At 39.6% G+C, this 23,255-nt stretch overlaps 1 protein-coding gene and 1 pseudogene across 5 annotated transcripts in view; both read left to right on the top strand.

The window, feature by feature from the left end:
* SLC12A6 (solute carrier family 12 member 6) overlaps positions 1-23,255 on the top strand; it is an 87,728-nt gene that overhangs the window by 37,707 nt on the left and 26,766 nt on the right. For 3 of the 5 annotated variants that reach the window (XM_007462527.1, XM_007462526.1, XM_007462529.1), the window contains one exon: positions 7,301-7,345. The exons of 1 other annotated variant lie outside the window; for it this stretch is intronic. In XM_007462527.1, the coding sequence (XP_007462589.1) occupies positions 7,301-7,345 (45 nt within the window). Of the gene's footprint in view, positions 1-7,300; positions 7,346-23,255 lie in introns of those variants that run through there. One more of the 5 variants, XM_007462530.1, reaches the window with a different exon arrangement.
* LOC103078962 (retinitis pigmentosa 9 protein-like) lies at positions 13,436-20,085 on the top strand (annotated as a pseudogene).

Raw genomic sequence — 23,255 nt, 5'->3', positions numbered from 1 at the left:
CCTGCTCCAAATCATTTTCTCCCCAAACCCCTATTAATAATAAGGAATATGCACCATACATGAAGTACAGTCCATGATTCAGTGCTGCTACCCCTGCTTATTCTCTCCTTGGTTAGCTGTCTACACAAATCATTTACATGGCAGATAGTTTGGACTAAACTATAAATTCCAGCAGAAACTATCTTTTTTTGACAGATACTTCTAAATACCTTTTAAAAATTATATTCCTATTAAAAGTTCAAATAAGGATCTTTTGACTTTCCTTTATGGGGTAGGCTTGAAGCATAAATAACTAATGATTTAATAACTTTTTGTATGCAGTGCTTTACATTTCCATCTTATTGCTTAATTACTTTGCCTCAAACTGCCTGATTTTTTTCACCCATCTATTTACTTAAACCCAGTTACTCACATGTAAATTTTCTTAGGTCTGTCTAGTTTCACTGCAGTCAGTTCAAAATCTATGTAAAGAGGATAAGCTTTTCCGATTTTACCTTATTTCAACTTGTTTTCCCTCTTAAGTTTCCCACCAAAATTAAAACCTACTCATAATAGAGAGGCAGAATCTAATAAATGTGAATGTTAGAGTAATTGTCTTTGGTTCCATCTTTAATCATCTTTGCCTAATTCCGAGTCACAGTGGCTTCTTATGATGATGCTGCTTTGGTTTTTTTAAAGTTGGAGTCCAGAAAATGAGAAATGTGTTAAGACTGGTGATTTCAGGTATTTGGTATCTTTATTTCTTTCTTTTAAAATTTTATTTATTTATTTATTTATTGGTTGTGTTGGTTCTTCGTTGCTGCACGCGGGCTTTCTCTAGTTGTGGCTCGCAGGCTCTAGAGCGCAGGCTTAGTAGTTGTGGCGCACCGGCTTATTTGCTCCACAGCATGTGGGATCTTTCCGGACCAGGGCTCAAACCCATGTCCCCTGCATTGGCAGGCGGGTTCTTAACCACTGCACCACCAGGGAAGTCCTGGTATCTATCTTTAAATAGTTTTTGTAGTATGTCTAGATAATATAGACAGTAGCATAATAAGCTAATTGTCCTGATGTATATGCCCTTGGTCATGCCTACTTCTTTTTCTAAATGTTTAGGCAACAGTTTCCACTATTGATTGCATTATTTTAATGAAATTACTGATCTATCTTTAATGAAGACTTAAACCTTTTACACTGAGTTTTAGATGCAAGATATAGGCTAGCTTTATTTGCTTCAAATTCTCTGCCAAGAATAGTAGATGAAGTGATTATCAAAGGAAATTCAGAAAAAGACTATTGCTATGGGGAAACTAAGGGAGATAATAAGGCTCTTCAGAAAAACTTTTTATAGAGGCAGTTTTGCAAGTGAATACCACCCACAATCATTTTTTTCTCTCTGTGCTCCAAGGCACATGGCAAGAAATTAAATAAAATCTCTGTTCTTTACCGTTTGCCCAGGATAAACTAAATATATTGAGCAAGTGCCCATTTTGTAAAACTACCATATCATTACTGTTATGAGGAAATAGTTTCAGTTCATTTTTCTGATGGCATTTACCTGTTGTGAAAAGGTGTATGTTTCTATTTTTAATTTGAACTACCATTTTGCCTGTAGAGTATCACAGGCTTTTGTATATAATCTGGTTGTATTATGACCTAGGAGTGGCTAAATTTAGGAAGGCCATCAAAGGGTTAAAATAGTCACATTATTGGCACATTGTTCCCATTACAGGAAGTAATTTGGTTAAAAAAAGTATCCTTTGGAGTAATATTTAGGACAACACCCAGTATTAGGCAAACTTGGGTGTGCCCTCATTAGTGACACAGGCAGGAAAAATGTTAAATGGGAGAGTTCAGACATAGGACAATAGAGAGGTGCCCAGACACATCTCAGAGCACTGTTATCATGTTGAATACACAATTTGGATTGCAGCCCAGAAACGCCCTTCAACTTAAACCCATTTACCAATTGTGGTTTTTTTTACAGGCATGGCTAGTTTCATCCTGGTGGGTTCATGGCCTTAAATTTGCCCTTGTTTCAGCTTTTACATGTATTAATGAAGCATTTATTTGCAGGTCCTTGAGGTTAGTCTTCATATAACCAAATAAGTATCAGGTAAACATTGCCCTGCGTTCCTTTAATTATAATAAATGAAAAAACTTGTGAGGAACTATACAGTAGACTTATTTCTACTCATCTCAAATACAGTCGCCCCTCAGAATCCAGGTGGGTTTGGTTCCAGGACCGGCCCCCACCCTTGAATACCAAAATCCGCAGATGCTCAAATCCCTTATATAAAATGGCATAGTACGGTAGGCCCTCCAAATCCATGGATTCCGCTTCCCCGGAAACAGAGGACTGACTGTATAGGAGGGTGTTCAAGGAAGAGTCCTGGCTTGACTAGGAAATGCACATACATCATGTATGCACAGCTCAGAAGGCAAGGAAATATACAGTAAAGAAGGTGGTAATTCTGGGCTTCCGTGGTGGCGCAGTGGTTAAGAATCTGCCTGCCAATGCAGGGAACACGGGTTGAGCCCTGGTCCGGGAAGATCCCACGTGCCACAGAGTAACTAAGCTCATGTGCCACAACTACTGAGCCTGCACTCTAGAGCCCATGAGCCACAACTACTGAGCCCGCATGCCACAACTACTGAAGCCCATGCTCCTAGAGCCTGTGCTCTGCAACAAGAGAAGCCACTGCAATGAGAAGCCCGCGTGCTGCAACTAGAGAAAAGCCCTCACGCAGTGATGAAGACCCAATGCAGCCAAAAATAAATAAACAAAAATTTTAAAAAACAGTAGCCCTGAAAAAGTTATTAAAAGAAAGAAAAACAGAAGATGGTAATTCTTTTTAAGAAAAATAGTCATTTATATACCCCCCTCTAAAATCATACCTATTCTGTCTGAGTTATCTGAGATGTTTTTCTATTTTTTTTCATAGATACATTCCCTGGCAATTCCAGATAACTTTTTTTAGGCTATTGTACTTTATTTTAGAGCAAGAAAAATTAGAATTACAGAGTATTGAGAAACACTAACATAGGTTCTCAAACATGAAGACCCTATCTCCAACCTTTCTCTTTTGTCAGTAGTGTGATATGTCTTTGGTCACTCATTAACCCAAGCATTCTTCTCAACTTTAGATGTTAAAATCCAAGGTTCTCAACTTTGTTCTGAAAGCACACCTCAGAGATAAAGGCATTCCCATTAGTGACAGTATCTGGGAATCAGAGTCTTGAGAAGGGTATAGTTTTAGGGAGAATAGATGATGCTGATAACTCTTCTGCAACTTTGCCTTTGGAATCACTAGAGTAGATCTAGATGATGACCAAGTTTCTTCTGGTTCTGAAATTGTATGATTCTTTCTGTACTCTTCCTTTCATGTTATTATGTACCTGTTTCTCTCTAATGATAGGGCCCAATTTTCCCCCTACATGAGGGGGCAGGGAGAGAGAGAGAGAGAGAGAGAGAGAGAGCGATCTAATACATTAACATGCTATAGAACTGTTAGTCCTACTTTTGTCTTATGTACAAGAACAACCTATATTCTTTATTTAGATAGGAAATAAAACTAGTTTAAATTAAAAACTGGGAATTCACTTTCCTAGTATGTTGGCAAAAATATCTTCTAAGGGCTTCCCTGGTGGCGCAGTGGTTGAGAGTCCGCCTGCCGATGCAGGGGACACGGGTTCATGCCCTGGTCTTGCGGAGATCCCCCATGCGGCGGTCGGCTGGGCCCATGAGCCATGGCCGCTGAGCCTGTGCGTCCAGAGCCTGTGCTCCGCAATGGGAGGGGCCGCAGCAGTGAGAGGCCCGCGTACCGCAAAAAAAAAAAAAAAAAAAACTTTTAAAAATTTGGAATTTCTCTTTTTTAAAACAAAATTAAGATGAAGAAAATCTTCTAAAAATATATCATTAAATGCTCACATAGCATTTAAAACTTTAGTTGTAGGAATCAGGTTTTTACCTTATTTCTTCCACTATAATATAGACTATATACATCAGAAATCAGAATTTGTTTAGTATTCTGATTGGTTCTTTCTGTCTGGGATACTCAAAGTGTTAGATTTAATTATATATAATTATATATTTTATATTTAGAAACACCACGGGGGGCACGAACCCGTGTCCCCTGCATCGGCAGGCGGACTCTCAACCACTGCGCTACCAGGGAAGCCCTCAAATAGTAATTTTTAATCTTTTTTATATTTTGGACCTCTTTGGCAGTGTTTAAGCCTGCTTAAAGCTAGCAGCCCCTCTAATAACTACCATAATTTCAAAGTAGTATGGAACCTAAAAGATATTATGAGATATATGCAACAACTATAATGTGATAGAAAATATCAGATATTTGTTGTTGACAAAATCACTGGTACTTTTATGTAATTTGTTGCCTACATCGTATTTGGAGAAAATACTAAACTTCAATTAGAGGTTAGTGAAAATGAGGATGTAATTTTTTTTTCCATTGTTCATAGACACCCAGTCTAAAATTTTTATTCCTTAAATGCATTCAAGGAACCCAGATGTAATCCTCACTATCTCAAGAGATCTACTCTTTAAAAAAAAATTTATTTATTTATTCCTTTATTTTTGGCTGCGTTGGGTCTTTGTTGCTGCACCTGGGCTTTCTCTAGTTGCGGCGAGTGGGGGCTACTCTTCGTCACAGTGCGTGGGCTTCTCATTACGGTGGTTCCTCTTGTTGAGGAGCACGGGCTTTAGGCGTGCGGGTTTCAGTAGTTGTGGCACATGGGCTCAGTAGTTGTGGTTCACAGGCTCTAGAACACAGGCTAAGTACTTGTGGCGCACGGACTTAGCTGCTCCGTGGCATGTGGGATCTTCCCAGACCAGGGCTTGAACCGTGTCCCCTGCATTGGCAGGCAGATTCTTAACCACTGCGCCACCAGGGAAGACCAAGATTTACTCTTTGAGGAAAGTGCAGCTCAGAGTCTTTTCCTTATTTAGCCCTTAATGCTTTCCAAGCCTTTAAAATAAGCAAGTGATTGGTTGTTAAATGGCGACTGTCAGTATCTCTTGGATTAGGAACTTGGTTTATTGTCACTAATTTTATTATAGATTACTGAAGAAAGAGATATTTATAAAAGCCAGTTTAGTCATTTTATCTTAAAGTCAAATCAGAACATATCTGCTAGTAGTAATGAGTGCTTTACTTATGTCTTGACTTGCAACTGCTCTGGCCACATTTTCCTTTGTCATTAAAAACAAAATGTAATTCATGTCATAGGCCCTGAATCATTCATCTACTTTATGGAACTAATATTGCTTGGCCAAATTTATGTGATTACTTGTTTAACTTTTTATTGTAATAAAATATATATAACACAAAATTAGCCATTTTAACCACTTTTTAGTGCACAATTCAGTGACAGTAATTATATTCACAATGTTGTACAACCATTACCACTATTTCCAAAATTTCTCATCACCCCAAACAGAAACTGTTCTCTGTTGACCTAAATAAAGAGGTAAACTGAGGCAAGCTGGAAAAGATGAATTTATTCAGGAATAGCAGAGGAATTGAAATTTGGGACAAGCATACTGTAGCAAGCTACAGGTGAGTCCAGTGAAAGTTTGGGGTAGGTTGTATTTATGGGCAGGGAATGTAAAGAGGGGAGAGTTCAGTTTGAGTCAGTTAAAATCAAAAACAAACAGAGACCAGCCTTGAAAACTTCCTGAGCAGACAGAATCAGTCTAGTCACACAAACAAAGCTCATTTCAGCCCACTTTGTGAGACTAACCCAACCTGGGCCATCTCTTGTTCATGCTTCTGGCAAAACTTACCAAGTTTGATAGGAGGCAACCTCTGATCAACCCCCCATCATCTGAGAAAATTTCGTTTCTATAAATCAGGCATTTATGGGAAATCAGCCTCTTAGTTCAATTTTGTCTTCCTGAGGGCACATGGATGAGACTTGCCATTTTATATCCTCCAGTTCTATTTTAGAAATTTTTTTACAACTTATTAAGCAATAAGATCCCACTTCCCATTCCCCCTCCACACTCCCCAGCCCCTGGTAACCTCTAACCTACTTTCTGTCTCTACAAGTTTGCCGATTTGTCTTTTCTAGATATTTCATATAAATGGAATCATACAGTATTTGTTCTGCTTCTGGCTTATTTCCCGTAGTGTGATATTTTCAAGGTTTATGCATGTTGTAGCATGTATCCGAACTTGATTCCTTTTTATGGCTGAATAATATCCCATTGTATGTATATATAGATCTTCTTCGACTTACAGTAGGGTTACGTCCTGATAAACCCTTCCTAAATTGAAAATATTAAGTCGAAGTGCATTTACTATACGTAACCTACTGAACATCATAGCTTAGTCTAGCCTACCTTAAACATGCTCAGAACACTTATATTAGCCTACTGTTGGGCAAAATCATCTAACACAAAGACTATTTTATAACAAAGTGTTGAATATCTCACGTAACTTATTGAATACTGAAAGTAGAGAACAGAATGGTTATATGGGTACAGAACGGTTGTAATGGTTGTTTATCCTCCTGATTGCGTGGCTAACTGGGAGCTGCAGCTCACTGCGCTGCGCTGTGCTCCCCAGCATCACAAGAGAGTACTGTACTGCAAATCACTAACCTAGGAAAAGATCAAAATTCAAAATCCAGGGACTTACTTCCCTGGCAGTCCAGTGATTAAGACTGCACTTCCACTGCAGGGTGCAAGGGTTCGATCCCTGGTTGGAGAAATGAGATACTGCATGCTGTGTGGCGCACCCAAAAAAAAAAAGTATATATGTGTATACATATGTGTATATGTATATATGTATACATATATATGTGTATATATATATATACACACATATATATGTGTGTATATATATTCACAATCCAAAGTATGGTTTCAACTGAATGCATATTGCTTTTGCACCATCATAAAACCGAAAAATCTTAAGTCAAACCATCATAAGTCAAAGACCATCTGTACCACATTTTGTTTATCTATTCATCTTTGGAGGACACTTGGATTATTTCCACCTTTTAACTATTGTGAATAATGCTGCTGTAAACATTGTTGTACAAGTATCTGAGTCCCTGTTAGCAATTCTTTTGGGTGTATACCATGGGTCACATGGTAATTCTGTTTAATTTTTTGAGGAAGCTGTGGAATTATTTTTTTATAATAGTTCTATTTTTAATATCCTTATATTAATGTTTCTTGAACATCATAATTTTTTTTTTCTTATTTCCTTGGTTGACTTTTGTTGCTGATTTTTAAGAAATTATTTGTTTTGGTCATTCAATTTTTTTTTCTTTTCAATTGTTTGTTTTTCAGACCCGAGTCAGAACTCCATCACAGGGGAACACAGCCAGCTGTTAGGTATAGTATTCCTGTGGGAACTGACTCTCTCTAAAGTCACCCTTTTCCTGCTTATACTAAGAGACATTACTCGCTTCTCTAATTCTATTTTCTGTACACATTTTCTACTTTTCACTCCTCAGCTTTTTTTCTTGATGTTTCTATTCCCAACTTGGTAAGTTTTAGGAATCTACTTCTGCAGTTGATTGTGAAGACTCAATTTAGTTACATTAAAAAGTAATTTTACATGGTCTGTGGTTTAAAAAAAGGTCTGTAAGAGTTAGAGCTTCTTTTTTCCACATAATTTTGAAAAGAAGATATAATATTCTATAATATCTTGTGATCACCTTCATTTTCATTCCTGAAAGTACTTCATAAATAGCATAACATTCAGCGAGCCAAAGAAATTGATGTTCCAGTCCTTATCTGTGAAATAAATTATGGAAATGAATTGATTTCTTCTAGGTATCATTTATTTAAATTGTACTAAGCTTGTAATTTGACAAGAATTCCACATCTCAGAACTGATGCGTTTTCTAAATATAAAAATAAAACATACTCTGGTGAGGAATTCAGACAATACAAAAAGTACATATAAAAAAAAAAGGAAAGGTCTTCTAAAGTATGTCTTCTCCCTGCGACCTCACTTCTACTCCCCCAAGGTACTTGCTATTGATACTTTCTTGTGAATTCTTACAGAAATTTTTTATTACACATTTTTATATTACATACTATGACTATCTTTATTCCTTTTTCTAACAGTGGAGTTATACTATACAGACTGTTCTGTGATTTCCTTTTTTTCACTTAATATTTTATCTTGGACATCCCATATCAGTACCTAAAGATTTGCCTCATGTCTTTGTAGTAGAATAGAATTTCATTTATTCCTACACTGTTATTCATGAGCATTTAAGTTATTTCAAGGTGTTTTACTGTTACAAATTATGTTGCAATGAACATCTTGTGCATCTATCCTTGCATTCTCATTGCCAGTATATTTTTAGGATAAATTCCTAACAGTGGGATTCCCTGGTCAAAAGTTATATATATTTTCAAGAAGATATATCAACTTATATCCACCAATGAAGAATGTGGAAGCATATGCAGCTCCCTATCATCAAAAGTAGATATTATCAATCTTAAAATTTTTTCTTTAACTAGTAGGTGAAAATGGCATCTCTAGTTCTTATTTGTACCTCTTTAATTATGAGTGAATTAAGTACTTTTAAATATATTAACAGCTATTTTATGTGTCTGTCTTTTGGTTTGAAGTTTATTTTGATTTATGCATTGTTGAACTTTTGACGGTTAGAATATATGCAAAGCAGCTGTGGGAAATATAAGGTATCAAAAAGTCCAAAATAGAGAAAGTACTTGACTTGTTTGCTTATTATAGGTTCAGAGTATTAGGTGAAGAAATTGGGATACTCCTTTTTTGCTCTTTCTATGTTAAGGACTTAAGTTTCTGGTCTTAATTCTCATTCCTTTGAGTGAGTTTATGTGCTGGAACACTGACACCTTAGGCACTCAATAAATATTTGTTAAGTAAATGGTTTGACATGAACATGTAGCAAGAATTGTGATCACCAGGGTCTTAGCTTTGTGGTATTGAGGCTGTCACTATTCTCTTTTTTATATTTTTATATTGGATAGTTTATTTAAACTGTTCAAAATTCGTCTTCTCTGTATAAAAATTTCATATTTGCACCAGGAATGGTTAAGACTTCATCGAAAGATTTTGGTAGATTTCCCCCGAAACTGTTAAAGTGCTTCTGTCTCTGATACATGCCTGATAGGTAGAGATGTTTGGAGAGTGATTCATCGTCTGAGCAGGAACACATGTGTAATGGAGGGAGGGAAGGACTTAGTTAATGAAATGGGCAGTCAGGGGAGTTGGTACTGTTCCAGTGTTACTAAGCTGGGTTTTGTTTCCAATTAAGCACTTGTAGTAAAAGATAGTAGATTAACTAATTGTAGGCAAAAAGAAATAGTATGTGATCGTGAAGAATTCTCTCAGTCAGTATTAGCTAAAAACCCTAGTATTTACAAAGAGACCACTCCAGACATTAATCTCATTTGGCAACCTACAATTGCGTTCAATTTTAAATAAACCTGGGGATTTACCCAGTTTAGGTAAGTTCATCCTGCTACCCTGTCTGTCTCCTAGGTTCATTAAGTCAAATTATATTCTTCTTTTTTCTCATGCTGTTAATAACTGTCATCCTCTGTCTCCCATCCTAAGTACATTTAACTACAGCCTCAAAATCCTTACTGGTTTATTTTTATTTTAGTTAATTAATTTATTTTTGGCCACACCACACTGCTTGCGGGATCTTAGTTCCCCCACCAGGGGTTGAACCTGTGCCCTCGGCAATGAACGTGAGGAGTCCTAACCATTGGACCTCCAGGGAATTCCCCTTACTGGTTTATTTTTTAAAATATGGAGTTTTCAAAAGAGTGAAAGATAACTTTTATTATATTTTCTAATCATCTTATAGTTCCTCAGAAAAAGCTTTGGTAACTTGAATTAAAATCTTGCCAGATTCTGTAAAAACCTCATTTAGGATAATTTGGCCCAGTAGTTGAAAAACTGCTTCAGTTGCCTTGCCTGCTGAAGGGAGTTTAGAAGTTTTAAACCTTCTAAATGCTTTTCTTTTCCTGTCAGCAGAGTGAAGTTATTTTAATGTATCTACTGTTCCCACTGACTCATCAGATCTCTTGCAAAACTCAGGGTCAGGCTGAGGAGATGTATAGAAGGGTGAAACTCAATCATGATAAAGAATTAAGCTGTAGGCTTATGATTTATGAACTTTTATGTGTGTATGTGTGTATAATTTTCAATTTAAAACATTTTAGAGAGCAAGCAAGCAAATGAACAGTGGGCCCTGGCATTTTTACAGTTTTTACCAAACATTCAAGGAAAAATCATTTCACTCTTCTACAGCTTCTCTCAAGGAAGAGAAAAACAAGTAAACACTCCCCAACTCAGTTTGAGACTTGCATAACCTTGATACCAAAACTTAACAATGACAGTATGAGAACAGTATAGGCAAATTTTACTTATGAACACAGATACAAATATCCTAAATGAAATATTTGCAATTTGAATCAAGCAATATACAGTTGACCCTTACGATGTGGGTTTGAACTTCACTGGTCCTCTTATACTTGTTTTTTTTGTTTTTGTGGTACGCGGGCCTCTCACTGTTGCGGCCTCTCCCGTTGCGGAGCACAGGCTCCGGACGTGCGTGCAGGCTCAGCGGCCATGGCTCACGGGCTCAGCCGCTCCACGGCATGTGGGATCTTCCCGGACCGGGGCACGAACCCGTGTCCCCTGCATCGGCAGGTGGACTCTCAACCACTGCACCACCAGGGAAGCCCATACTTGTATTTTTTTCAATAGTAAATCCTACAGTACTACACAGTCCCTGGTTGGTTGAACCTGCAGATGTAGAGGAGGAACCTCAGATATGGAGGGTCAACTATAAGTTATACTTCGATTAACCCCCAGCATTATTCAGGGGTCCACTGTATTTTTAAAAATTACTTCTGTGAACAGTTGGGTTTCTGCTAAAAATACATGGTTGGTTTATTATTAAAAATCAATTTATATAATTTAGTATATTAACATATTGAAGGAAAACATCATATAATTATCTTAATAGATGCAGAAAAAGGATTTGATTTGAAACATACCCAGTATTTAAATTCATGAGTTCATAAAAAACTGGTCACCATTGGAGTATTCTAGTAAACCAATTTATTATTCTGAGAATTGGTCTAAAAGGAAAGAATGAAGTGTTTATCTTGTTTTTAACTATACCAGTGGGTAACCAAATAGTAAATTAGAGGGAATGTCTCTTTATAAAAATATTTCAGCTAATAAATTAAGGAAGAATACCAGAATATCACCATTTTGTAACCCCTCATAAATTAATGAATCTAGGCGTTAATCATCAACAGTTGCTAGTATCTCAAAAAGAAAGACAACCTGATGACATGTACCTCCTGATGGAAGATCAAAATACCACTTTGAAGGTGTTTTCCTCCCTCCCCCATAAAAATACTGAATGTGGTAAGCCTCTAGACGCAATTACCAATTTATAGGAAATAGAAGAAAACAGAGCAACATGTTAAACAACATCACATGGATGCTCATTAAAATGGAGACCATCAGAAACTTTACTGAACACATGACATAGGTTCTTCAACAAATAAATTGCAAAGAAAAAGAGAAAGCAGTAGACTTAATTGAGAGATACAGCAACCAGTTGTAACATGTGCCTCTTATTTGGCTTTTTAAAAAAATATATATATTTATTTATTTTTGGCTGCATTGGGTCTTTGTTGCTGCATGCGAGCTTTCTCTAGTTGCGGTGAGCGGGGGCTACTCTTTGTTGTGGTGCACGGGCTTCTCATTGCGGTGGCTTCTCTTGTTGCAGAGCACAGGCTCTAGGCACGCGGGCTTCAGTAGTTGTGGTACGTGGGCTCAGTAGTTGTGGGTCATGGGCTCTAGAGCACAGGCTCAGCAGTTGTGGCACACGGGCTTAGCTGCTCTGTGGCATGTGAGATCTTCCCGGACCAGGGCTTGAACCTGTGTCCCCTACATTGGCAGCTGGATTCTTAACCACTGTGCCACCAGGGTAGCCCTCTTATTTGGCTTTTGATTCAAACTAAAAATCAAAAACATAATTTGTAACATTTGAGACAACCTTTCATGTTCACTTAGTCACATAGTTCAGACCCAAACCTGTGCCAAGGGAGATTAAGTACACTTACTGCTCTTGTTCTGCCTAGCTCAGACCAGCAAAGACCATTAGACAAGCTCAGGAGTCTAAGGGAGGAATCTGAGGTTTATCTTAGCTAAGCCCAAGTTGTAGCGTAAGTGGTAATTGAAAAAAAGCAACATTATAGAAATAATAGCACCACAACAATAAAATGCTTATAAAGAGCAAGACATTTGGTATACCCTTTTTCAGCTTGCAAAAAAAGTATGCCATAACAAATGGAAATCTGAAATTTTCAATAGAGGCAATGGCACTCCTATCAGTTTTCATTTGAACTGTACAGTGAAACACCAGTAAGTTTCCCAATAATATCAGCATTATATGGTTGGTAAAATGAGAAAAAAGCAGCACAATAGTGATCTGGTGGGCTGTTTAATTCAAAGTATTACTGAGGCCAGTCTCAGTAGGTATCCTCCAAAGGAATCTTAGGATTCTGCATAATTCTAAAACAGCCCTAGGATATGGGTTTGGTTTTTAGTTCTTGCAGAGTAAGGGTTATTTGCTATTCAGAAACCAGAATTTCCATTCCACTTGGGATTTCCTGGGGTCATAGTAGTGACCCAGACTTCTGAAGGCTGTACATCGGAAGCAGCATGATTTCCAAGATATCCAGACCAAGAACTGATCCATGCCCTTCAGTATAACCACTGCTGATTTCATACCTGGTTGATCCATGCCTTTCTGTTGAGAGCTTTGCTCCTTGCCTAGAAAACCCTGACCTTTCCTAATTGAGCAGGAGCTCTATTGGACCCTCCCATTCCAAAACACCACCACAAGTAGGCCCTGGGTAAGACAATCTGGAGGGCATCCTTGGTTTCATAAATGCAGGCAAAGTCTCCAGGGACATTCTTCCACCACCCCCCCCCGCCCACACCCCCCAAAATTAAGCAAGCAAGCAAGTGGAAGTTGGGCCAGAAACCTCCAGAACCAAAGTGTCTGAAAGTTAGGGTAGTTGCACCTGAAACCTGAGACTAGAGAAGCCCCAAACATAGAGGTTCAGGGGCTGCAGCAAGGGAAGCCAGACCAGCGGGCAGTGGGATGGGGCAGGATGGTTATAAAGTCAGATTTTTATAGCAACAATATTATAGTGCTACTGAACAGCAGGGAAGCTGAAGCTGGGCCTCCTTTCCTCCTGTAACCCTCGAGACGGATGAAGGGCTGTTGAGTCTGGGATATAACACTATTAAAGTCTAAATCAGTGAAGGAGGATGCAGGAAGATGAGCATGGTACTCAGGAATGAAAGACTGTTTAAAGCGAAGGAAAACAAATAGTTGCTGATATTTTAAAAATGAAGTCTTCGTGGCCCCGCACGGGGCCGCAATGTCGTCCCAGCCCGGGTGTGACGACTCGGGGGCCGGGGACGCGGCGGCCGCGGGAGCCTCCAGAGCAGGAGCTGAGGCGGCGCCGGGAGCAGAAGCGGCGGCGGCACGACGCACAGCAGCTGCAGCAGCTCAAGCACCTGGAGTCCTTTTATGAAAAACCTCCTCCTGGGCTTATCAAGGAAGGTGAGACTAAGCCAGAAGACTGTATACCAGATGTCCCAGGCAATGAACATGCCAGGGAATTTGTGGCCCACTCACCAACCAAAGGACTTTGGATGCCACTGGGGAAAGAAGTCAAAGTCATGCCAGTGTTGGTGCTGTAAACGATATGGTCACAGAACAGGCGACAAAGAATGCCCTTTTTTTTAATCAACCAAAAGTTAGAACAGTTCAGAGTAGCACATGAAGATCCCATGTATGACATCATACAAGAGAATAAAAGACATGAAAAGGATATAAGGATACAACAGTTAAAACAGTTACTGGAGGATTCAACATCAGATGAAGATGGAAGCAGCTCCAGTTCCTCAGAATGTAAAGAGAAACACAAGAAAAAGAAGAAAGAAAATCATAAGGAAAAAGAAAAAACGAAAGCATAAGTCTCTGAGGAAGCTCTTCCAGGTGCTACCACAGCTTCTACCCTCCATGGTGGGGCTACTTAATGCCCTTAGATTTCAGGCTTGACATTCCTCTGTTGCTAAGGATAAAAGCTCATTATTTTATTTATTTAAAAAATACTCATTTATTTTTGAATCATAATAATATACTTGCATGGTCCAAATTTAAAAGGTATATAAGGGGAATTCCTTGGCTGTCCAGTGGTTAGGACTCGGCGCTTTCACTGCTGTGACCCAGGTTCAATCCCTGGTCAGGGAACGAGGGATTGAACCTGGGTCACGGCAGTGAAAGCCACGAGGTGTGGTCAAAAGTAAAATTATAAAAGGTATATAAGGTTTAATCATGAAAAACTTTCCTCTTCTCTTCCCCAGGTACTGAGTTCCCTTTCCCAATAGCTATCCATTTTACCAGTTTCTTGTGAAGTCATACAGAAACGTTTTGTGTATCACAAGAAAATGTTTTTTCTCTTTTTTAACACAAATACTAGCATACCATACACATTGGTCTGCATTGTTTTTTTCATTTTTTAAATCAGCAGTGTAAAAGCATGTTGGTCTTTGCGGCACACAGGAGTCTTGAGTTCATAAATCCCTGTCATGTTTGGTGGAGTTTTTTAGGGGGAAGGGCTACCCTATAATAACAGTGAACAATCATGTCTTTAACTTCCTTAGCGCTTATTGCCATTGTCCCATGACTATTATTATTCCCAGAATAATTGATTCAGAAAACTTATAAGGGTACAGGAATTACTGTACTGGGTCAGCTACCCACATCCCCAAATATATCCTCATCCTGTTGGCTAAGCACAGCCTACACGAGAACTTCTGGCTTTGACTGCTGCAGCTGAGGCAACTCAGCAGGTTGGGATGGTGCCTGCAGCTAGGAGAGGGCGTCTGTTCTTGCTGAGCCAAAGTGGAGCCAGATTTTGCTCATGAGCAAGTGTCTTCCCTCTCCACCAGGGTCTCTTGCTGTTTTCATCACTTAGGGTCCCAGGAACTCACTGTCCCCACTTCCTGCCTTTTTCCCTAGGGGTTGGATTCCCCCCTCTTTAAAGAATAACCGATGCGGGCCACGCTGACTCCTTCCCAGTTCTCCTAAGTAACAGCTCCTAGTCTTGGCCTTGGAAAGTTTATCTCAATAACACAATTGGCTGGAATGGCCCAGGACTACTTCTTCCTGAAAACCCTAAGTCCATTTAATTCAAGCAATTCCTTACACTTATCCTTGGCATTTCTAGCTCAGCATGCAGCAGAAAATTCTCCTTCCAGGAATTTTCTTTCTCCTGCTGGAGTCCCATTCATGACAAACATATTCTATTACAATATGGAAGAATAATATCAATGATTCTTGAGCTTATGGTGCATTAAAATGACCTGGAGTGCTTGTTAAAACAGATTCCCGTGCCCTACTCCTAGGTTCAGAATTTCTGATTTATTGTACTAATTCTGGAATGAACTGTGGAATTTGCATTTCTAACAAGTTCCCAAATGATGCTGATGCTGTCACTTTGGGGACCAGATTTGAAGAACCACTGATCTAAATGTTTAACCTCTTACTAAAGCCTTTCTCCACTTTCTGCTTTAACGAGAATCTCTCCATCCACTGTAGCCCCTGCAAGTTAACTCCTGTCCCTTCTCCCTCACTCCAGGTTTCTCTGTCTTCTATTTCTGGCCTACATTCTGTGGTCCATCAGTTAAGCCTGTTACCTCCCTTGACCTGTGTTTTTTCTGCCCAGCTTACCCAAAAGAACCTCAAACCAAACTCCTCCTCCTCTGCTCTAATTCCCAGACTGCTGAGCCCATAACGCTGTCAGTCAAATTCCTTCATCCTAAAACCTCTTTCCTCAAACTCAGTACTCTCTACTATTAAGGAAGTCAAAAAAAGCCACCAGACCTCCCTTTACCAAGGTATCTTATCAGCCTGCCATCATGGTTGTGGTAGGCGAAATTATAAAACAGCCCCAAGGTTTCCTACCAAACCTGTAGAAGTGTTACTTTAAGGGATTTTACTCCCATGATTAGATTATGTTAAAAGATAGTTTGGCCTTTTAACGGTGACTATTTGGGTGATCTGAACCAAATCACGTGAGATTTATTTTTTCCTAAATTTGTTTTATTTTTATTTATTCTTGGCTGCGTTGGGTCTTTGTTGCTGTGCGAGGGCTTTCTCTAATTGCAGCGAGCGGGGGCTGCTCTTCGTTGCAGTGCACGGCCTTCTCATTGCGGTGGCTTCTCTTGTTGTGGAGCACGGGGTCTAGGCGCGCGGGCTTCAGTAGTTATGGCATGTGGGCTTCAGTAGTTGTGGCTCGCGGGCTGTAGAGCACAGGCTCGGTAGTTGTGGTGCACGGGCTTAGTTGCTCCGCGGCATGTGGGATCTTCCCGGACCAGGGCTCAAACCCGTGTCCCCTGCATTAGCAGGCGGATTCTTAACCACTGAACTACCAGGGAAGCCCTCACATGAGAATTTTAAAACCAGAGCTTTTTTTCTGGCAGGCAGCAAATTATCCTACCCTGGCATTGGTTCCCACAGAGGTTTCTGCTCCAGTAAGTTTTGACTCTGTATCTTCCCATCTTTCTAATTTTGGGGTCAGTGGTTTGCCCTGTGACCTCAATTCTCTGCTAGATTTAAGAGGATTTGCTGATTAGTTTGTTCAGCTTTTTACTGGTTAGGACAGAGTGAAGACTTCTAATCTCTTTACATGCCAGACCAGAGACTGGAAGTTGATAGATATTGCTTTAAGCCACTACATTTCTGGTAATTAGTGCCTGCCCACGTCTGGAAGATTCTTGAGGGCAGAGACCATCTTGTTTCATGTTGTAGTCTCACCTTCTAACACAATGCCTCATGCATGGTGGTGTTCAGTGGGATTTAATTAAAAGTATGGTTACATTAAAAAAAAAAAAAAAAAAAAAAAAAAAAGGGCTTCCCTGGGGGCACAGGGGTTAAAAACCCCCCTGCCAAAGCAGGGGACACGGGCTCGAGTCCTGGTCTGGGAAGATCCCACACGCTGCAGAGCAACTAAGTCCGCACACCACAACTACTGAGCCCGCGCGCCTAGAGCCTGTGCTCCGCAACAAGAGAAGCCACCGCAATGAGAAGCCCGTGCACCGCAACGAAGAGTAGCCCCCGCTCGCCACAACTAGAGAAAGCCCGCACACAGCAACAAAGACCCAATGCAGCCAAAAATAAAATAAATAAATACATTTATTTTAAAAAATAGGCAAAACAAATCCATGGTGTTAGAAGTCAGAAGAGTGCTTATCTCTGCCAAGAGGTTGTAGTGATTCGGTAAGAGAAGGAGGGTGCTAGGGATGCTGCATTTCTTGACCTGGTCATTGGGTACATGAGAGTGTTCATTCGATGTTTCAAGTGTAGTTTGAGAAGTAGCATCTTGGTGAGAAAGATGCTATATATATTCATGCTATACCTTCAGCGTAAGTGGTTCAACCAGATGAGAGAGACATTATGAAGATTCAACTTCAAAATCAACTAAACATTCATTGCTTCATTTATTGCTAAGTCCTGAGAGTAAAAAGATGAAAAGAGAAACTTCCTATCAGCAAATTGGTCACAATCTAACTGAAAGAGAGGTATAAAAATCATCTATTTCAAAACAAAGTATGCTATCATGGAATTGTACAAATTGTTTTGAGAGTTTCGAGAAGCCAGGGAAGATGCCCAGAAGGTGGCAACACTGAAAACTTATAAGGGCTTTGCAGGTAAAAATGCTGGATTGGGGGTGGGGGTAGTAGAAGGAGGGCAGTCAGGGAGAGGTATTTGGCTCAGAATTGACAGCATTTGCAAAAGAGAATACAGAGAGACAAATACAATTCAAATATGTGAAATCACTGGAACATTAGATCGTGAGGCATGGCTGGAGTTTAAAGTGCCAGATAGAGAAAAGTGGGAGGTGAGCCTGAGCAGGTAAGTCTTATTCCATCTTGGATGTTTATCCTGCAGGACGTGGGACCTATTGAAGAATTTTTATTTAATCCAATGTGAAGGGTAGGTGGGAGGAAGATATGACCAGAGACTGGGAAGATTAGAAAGGAGGTTTTGCAAACATTCAGACATATGTGTCAGGTTTTACCACAGTAATAAACAATCCAAAATCTCAGTGGTTTACAAAAACAAATATTCATTTCCTCCAAAACTTTGGTGTCTTATAACCACAAACATTTATTTTTTACTCATTGGGTCTGTGGGTCAACTGTGGGTTGATTTTAACTCAGCTGGGCTTGGTTGCAGGCTCTAGGTGGATTCACATGTGCTCCATGGGTCTTTCATTTCAGGACCCAGGACGAAGGAGCAACAGCTTCTCTACACCACGTTCTCCTATGGACGGATGGCAGGAGTACAGACTGGTGGGCAGAAACATGCAACGTCTCCTGAAGCCTCTGCTCAGAGCTAGCACACTCTCCCTTCTGCCCACATTACACTAGCCAAAGTTGCACAGCCAAGCTCAGTGTCTATAGGGCACAGTAGGATTTCTCCACCCATAGTGTGAGGAAGGGGAGAGCAAATATTCGTCAAATTTATTAACTCAATCTACCATACCAGGCTAAAGATTATGAACACCCAAACTAAGGTAAACAGAGTAATAATGGACAAGAGGGGATCAGGAAAGCTAGGACCATAGCCAGAGTCTGATGTCACAGCTAGTTGGGCTGGGTGGAGATTGACTGCCACGTGGGGACACTAGTAAACTAAGCCAGAAGCTTTAACTCAGGGAAGGGCTGGATAGAGCTGGGTAGTCAATCGAGAACTATTCACTGATTTGAAAACATTCGGCCAAGATTAGAAATTCAAGGATACATCTCTCAAAGGGAATTAATGAGAGAGAAGAATTGAAATGAGGGGGAGGGTACACGGTCAGTGACAATATGGAGCTGAGCTCAGGTCTGTGGCAGTGAGCTTCCTGGGAGCTCTCAAAAGACAGCCCCAGAACAGAGAGAGGATAGAACTGAAGCAGGAGGAAAGGGACAGGAGAGACTTTAGGATCCTTCCCGGTTTTCTAGTCTAAGAAAATGGGTAGTTACTGGTGTCACCTGCTGGATTCTGAAACACAAAAGGAGAGAGGGTTTCAGAGAGCAGATGGTAAGTTCAATTTGGTTTGGTTTTTAGACTGGAGCCATCTAGGTGGATATGCCTAGTAGAGAATTGAATATCAAGCTACCGAGGCACCTCCCTTTTGTCTCTTACATTGTTTCGCATCCCAAAATGCCCCATCTCTCCTCTCTTACCTAGCCTAAGTCTTAAATTTTCGTGATCATTTACATTTCCATGTTGTCTTTTTTCTCTGAGCTGCTTGCATTTAGAATCAGCGTGCCTCTGGGAGTTTGGGATTGACATGTACACACTGCTATGTTTAAAATAGATAACCAGGGAATTCTCTGGCGGTCCAGTGGTTAGAACTCTGGGCTCTCAGGTAGTTGTGGTGCACGGGCTTAGTTGCTCCGCGGCATGTGGGATCTTCCCGGACCAGGGCTCAAACCCGTGTCCCCTGCATTAGCAGGCGGATTCTTAACCACTGAACTACCAGGGAAGCCCTCACATGAGAATTTTAAAACCAGAGCTTTTTTTCTGGCAGGCAGCAAATTATCCTACCCTGGCATTGGTTCCCACAGAGGTTTCTGCTCCAGTAAGTTTTGACTCTGTATCTTCCCATCTTTCTAATTTTGGGGTCAGTGGTTTGCCCTGTGACCTCAATTCTCTGCTAGATTTAAGAGGATTTGCTGATTAGTTTGTTCAGCTTTTTACTGGTTAGGACAGAGTGAAGACTTCTAATCTCTTTACATGCCAGACCAGAGACTGGAAGTTGATAGATATTGCTTTAAGCCACTACATTTCTGGTAATTAGTGCCTGCCCACGTCTGGAAGATTCTTGAGGGCAGAGACCATCTTGTTTCATGTTGTAGTCTCACCTTCTAACACAATGCCTCATGCATGGTGGTGTTCAGTGGGATTTAATTAAAAGTATGGTTACATTAAAAAAAAAAAAAAAAAAAAAAAAAAAAAAAAAAAAAAAAAAAAAAAAAAAAAAAAAAAAAAAAAGAAGAAGGGCTTCCCTGGTGGCACAGTGGTTAAGAATCCACCTGCTAATGCAGGGGACACGGGTTCGAGCCCCGGTCCAGGAAGATCCCACATGCCACGGAGTGGCTAGGCCCGTGAGCCATGGCTGCTGAGCCTGCGCATCCGGAGCCTGTGCTCCGCAGTGGGAGAGGCCACAACAGTGAGAGGCCCACGTACCGCAAAAAAAATAAAATAAAAAAATAAGGAGTTAAATAGTAGATTAGAAACAGGTGAAGGGTGTTTGTGAACAAAAAGAAAACTACACCTAGACGTATCTTAATGAAGCTGCAGGACACCTAAGAAAAGATCTTGAAAGCAGCAGAGAGAAAAAACAGATCATCAAAGGAACAACAGAATGATAGAATTCTCAACAAACAGATAACAAAACAAATAATGCCTTAAAGTATTTGCAAAAATTTTATTATCTTAGAATTGTGTTTAGCAAGACACTTGGGATTAAGGGGGAAATACAGACAATCGTAGTTAAGTAAAAGCCAACAACGCTTTTTACCATGAGACTTGCTCTAAACTCTTGGTTTTCAACTAGGGACAATTTTGTCCCCCAAGGGATGTTTGGAAATGTTTGGAGACATTTTTGATTGTCACTATTGGAGATGCTACTGGCATCTAGTGACTAGAGGCCAAGGATGCCCTTAAACATCCTAAAATGCACTGGACAATCCCCCACAACAAATAATTACATTGTCTGAAATTTCACAGCACTGAGTTTGAGAAACCCTCCTCTAAAGGAATTCTAAAGAATGTACTTCAAGTAAAAGGAAAATGATCCTGGAAGACTAGTATTCTGAAATGTAACAAAGAATATTGAACAAATGAAATGGTAAATGTGGACCTTGACCCAAGTCAATGTTGTCGGTATGAAATAATTTCAGTGTCTTATTTGTGTAGTTAAAAAAAAAAAAGACTCCTGGAAATGTCAGATAGTAATATTATGTAAGTCAGGAGGAGAGAGTTGGAACTGACTAAAAGAATAGAAAGAGAGTGGAAACTCCAAGAGAGGAGAGACAAGAAATGGAATAAGAGAAAACAAACCAAAAAATACAGAGAGAAAATGAGAATGAATCATAGAGAAAGAAAACCAAAGAGAAATAAAAAGATGGTAGAGTTTAGTCTGTATATATCAATTGCTAAGGTTGATAGACTTGACTACTAAAAAGACAGATTGTCAAATTTTTAAAAACACAGCTACTTGCTGTTCACCTAAGGCATAAGGACCCAGGAAAAATGGAAAGTTGAGAGACAGAAAAGGACATTTAACCAAAAGACAGCTGGTATACCATTATCATTATCTTATCATTATCTTTTTCCTTCTATTGTCTAAGGATTTATTCTCCTTTCTAGCCTCTTAAAATAGGTACATAGCTCATATAATTTTTCTTCTTTTTACTTTGCCAATGTAAAATTTTAAAGCAATGACTTTCCTTTGAAGTGCTACTTTTGTTGCATCATACAAGTTTCAATAGGTAGTGTTTTCATTGTTATTCAATTTTTAAGTATTTTAATCTTTGATCCTTGAATTGTTAAGCAGTGTGTGGGTTTTTTTTTAATTTCTAAATTTGCAACGTTTTTAAATTTATCTTTTTGTAATTAAATTCTAACGCGTTGTTATACACCAAGATCATGGCTTATATTATACCTGTTTGAAATTTGTTCAGTCTTTAAGATCTGGTACATGATAACTTTCCATATGTAAATTTTCCACATATGTTTGATTAAAATGTATAGTCTCTAATTTTGCATGCAGAATGCTATCTCCATTAAGGCCAAGGTTATTCATTATGTTATTCAGATTTCTTTACCTTTGCTATTTTGTCTGCTTCATCTATCAATTATTGAGAAAAGTATGCTAAAAATCTCCCTGTGTGATGGTAGATTTATTAATTTCTTGATAATTCTGTCCCTTTTGCCTCAAATATTTTGAGGCATGGATGGATTGGTGGGTGGATGAATGGATGGATGGGTGGATATGGTAGGCAGCATTTTTTTTGGCTGCACCTCGGCTTGCAGGATCTCAGTTCCCTGACCAGGGATTGAACCCAGGCCACACCAGTGAAAGCGCCAAATCCTAACCACTAGACTGCCAGGGAACTCCCTAGGCAGCCTTTTAGACTGACTCTGTTGTTCCTTTCTTCCGCGTATTCATGCCCTGTGTAATCCTCTCTGCTTTGAGTGAGGGCTGGACTTTATGACTCCTTCTAATTATTAGAATATGGCAAAAGTGATGTCACTTTCAAAAAGACTGTGACATCTGTCTTGTACTCCCTCTCTGGCTCTTGGATGGCTTGCTTTGAGGGAATCCAGCTGCCATGCTATAAGCTGCCCTATGGAAAGTCCCATGTGGCAAGGAACTGAGAAAGGCCCTTGACCAACAGCCTGAAAAAACTGATTCCTGCCAACTATGTAAGTAAGGTTGGACGAGGATCTTCCCCAGACCTTCCAATGAGACCACAGCCGTGACAGGAGACTGAAGCAGAGGACCCTGCTAAGCCATGCGCATATTCCTAGCTCCCACTAACTGAGATGATAAGTATGTGTTGTCTAAGCCTCTAAATTTAAGAGTAATTTGTTACACAGAAAGAGAGAACTATAAACAATAGATGTATGTTTAAATTTATATACTTTCTTGGTGAATTAAGTCTTCTGTTATATAGTTATCCTCTTATCCCTATTAAAGTTTTTCTCAAAGAAAAATTTATCTGCTAATAATAAAACTGTGTCAGCTTTATTTTGGTTAGTATTTGCCTGATAAATCTCTTTCCTTTACTTTCAGCCTTTGTGTGTGCATATTATGTTTCTTGTAAACACTGTATGCCTGGATTTTGTTGTTTAATCCAGTGTGTCAATCTTCATGTTTTAACTTGTAAATCTTGTCTGTTTGCCTTATTATAATTATTGGTATTATTGATATATTTGAACTATTCTGTCACCCTAAGTTGTTTGCAGTTTTTTCCACTTTTTGTTTCTTTTTTAATCCCTTACTTAAGAAAAAATGATGTCTATACCCCTGTCCCCCCCAATAAGGGAAATAACATTAACACACTCTCACATCACTCTCTCCTTGGCCCCAGCCCCCATGGTGGTGGTGTTATGTAGAATAGGTCGGTGGC

The sequence above is a fragment of the Lipotes vexillifer genome, unplaced genomic scaffold (genome assembly GCF_000442215.2).
Source record: "Lipotes vexillifer unplaced genomic scaffold, Lipotes_vexillifer_v1.1 scaffold164, whole genome shotgun sequence".
NCBI lineage: Eukaryota > Metazoa > Chordata > Mammalia > Artiodactyla > Lipotidae > Lipotes > Lipotes vexillifer.
This window is presented reverse-complemented; position numbering and strand designations above follow the sequence as displayed.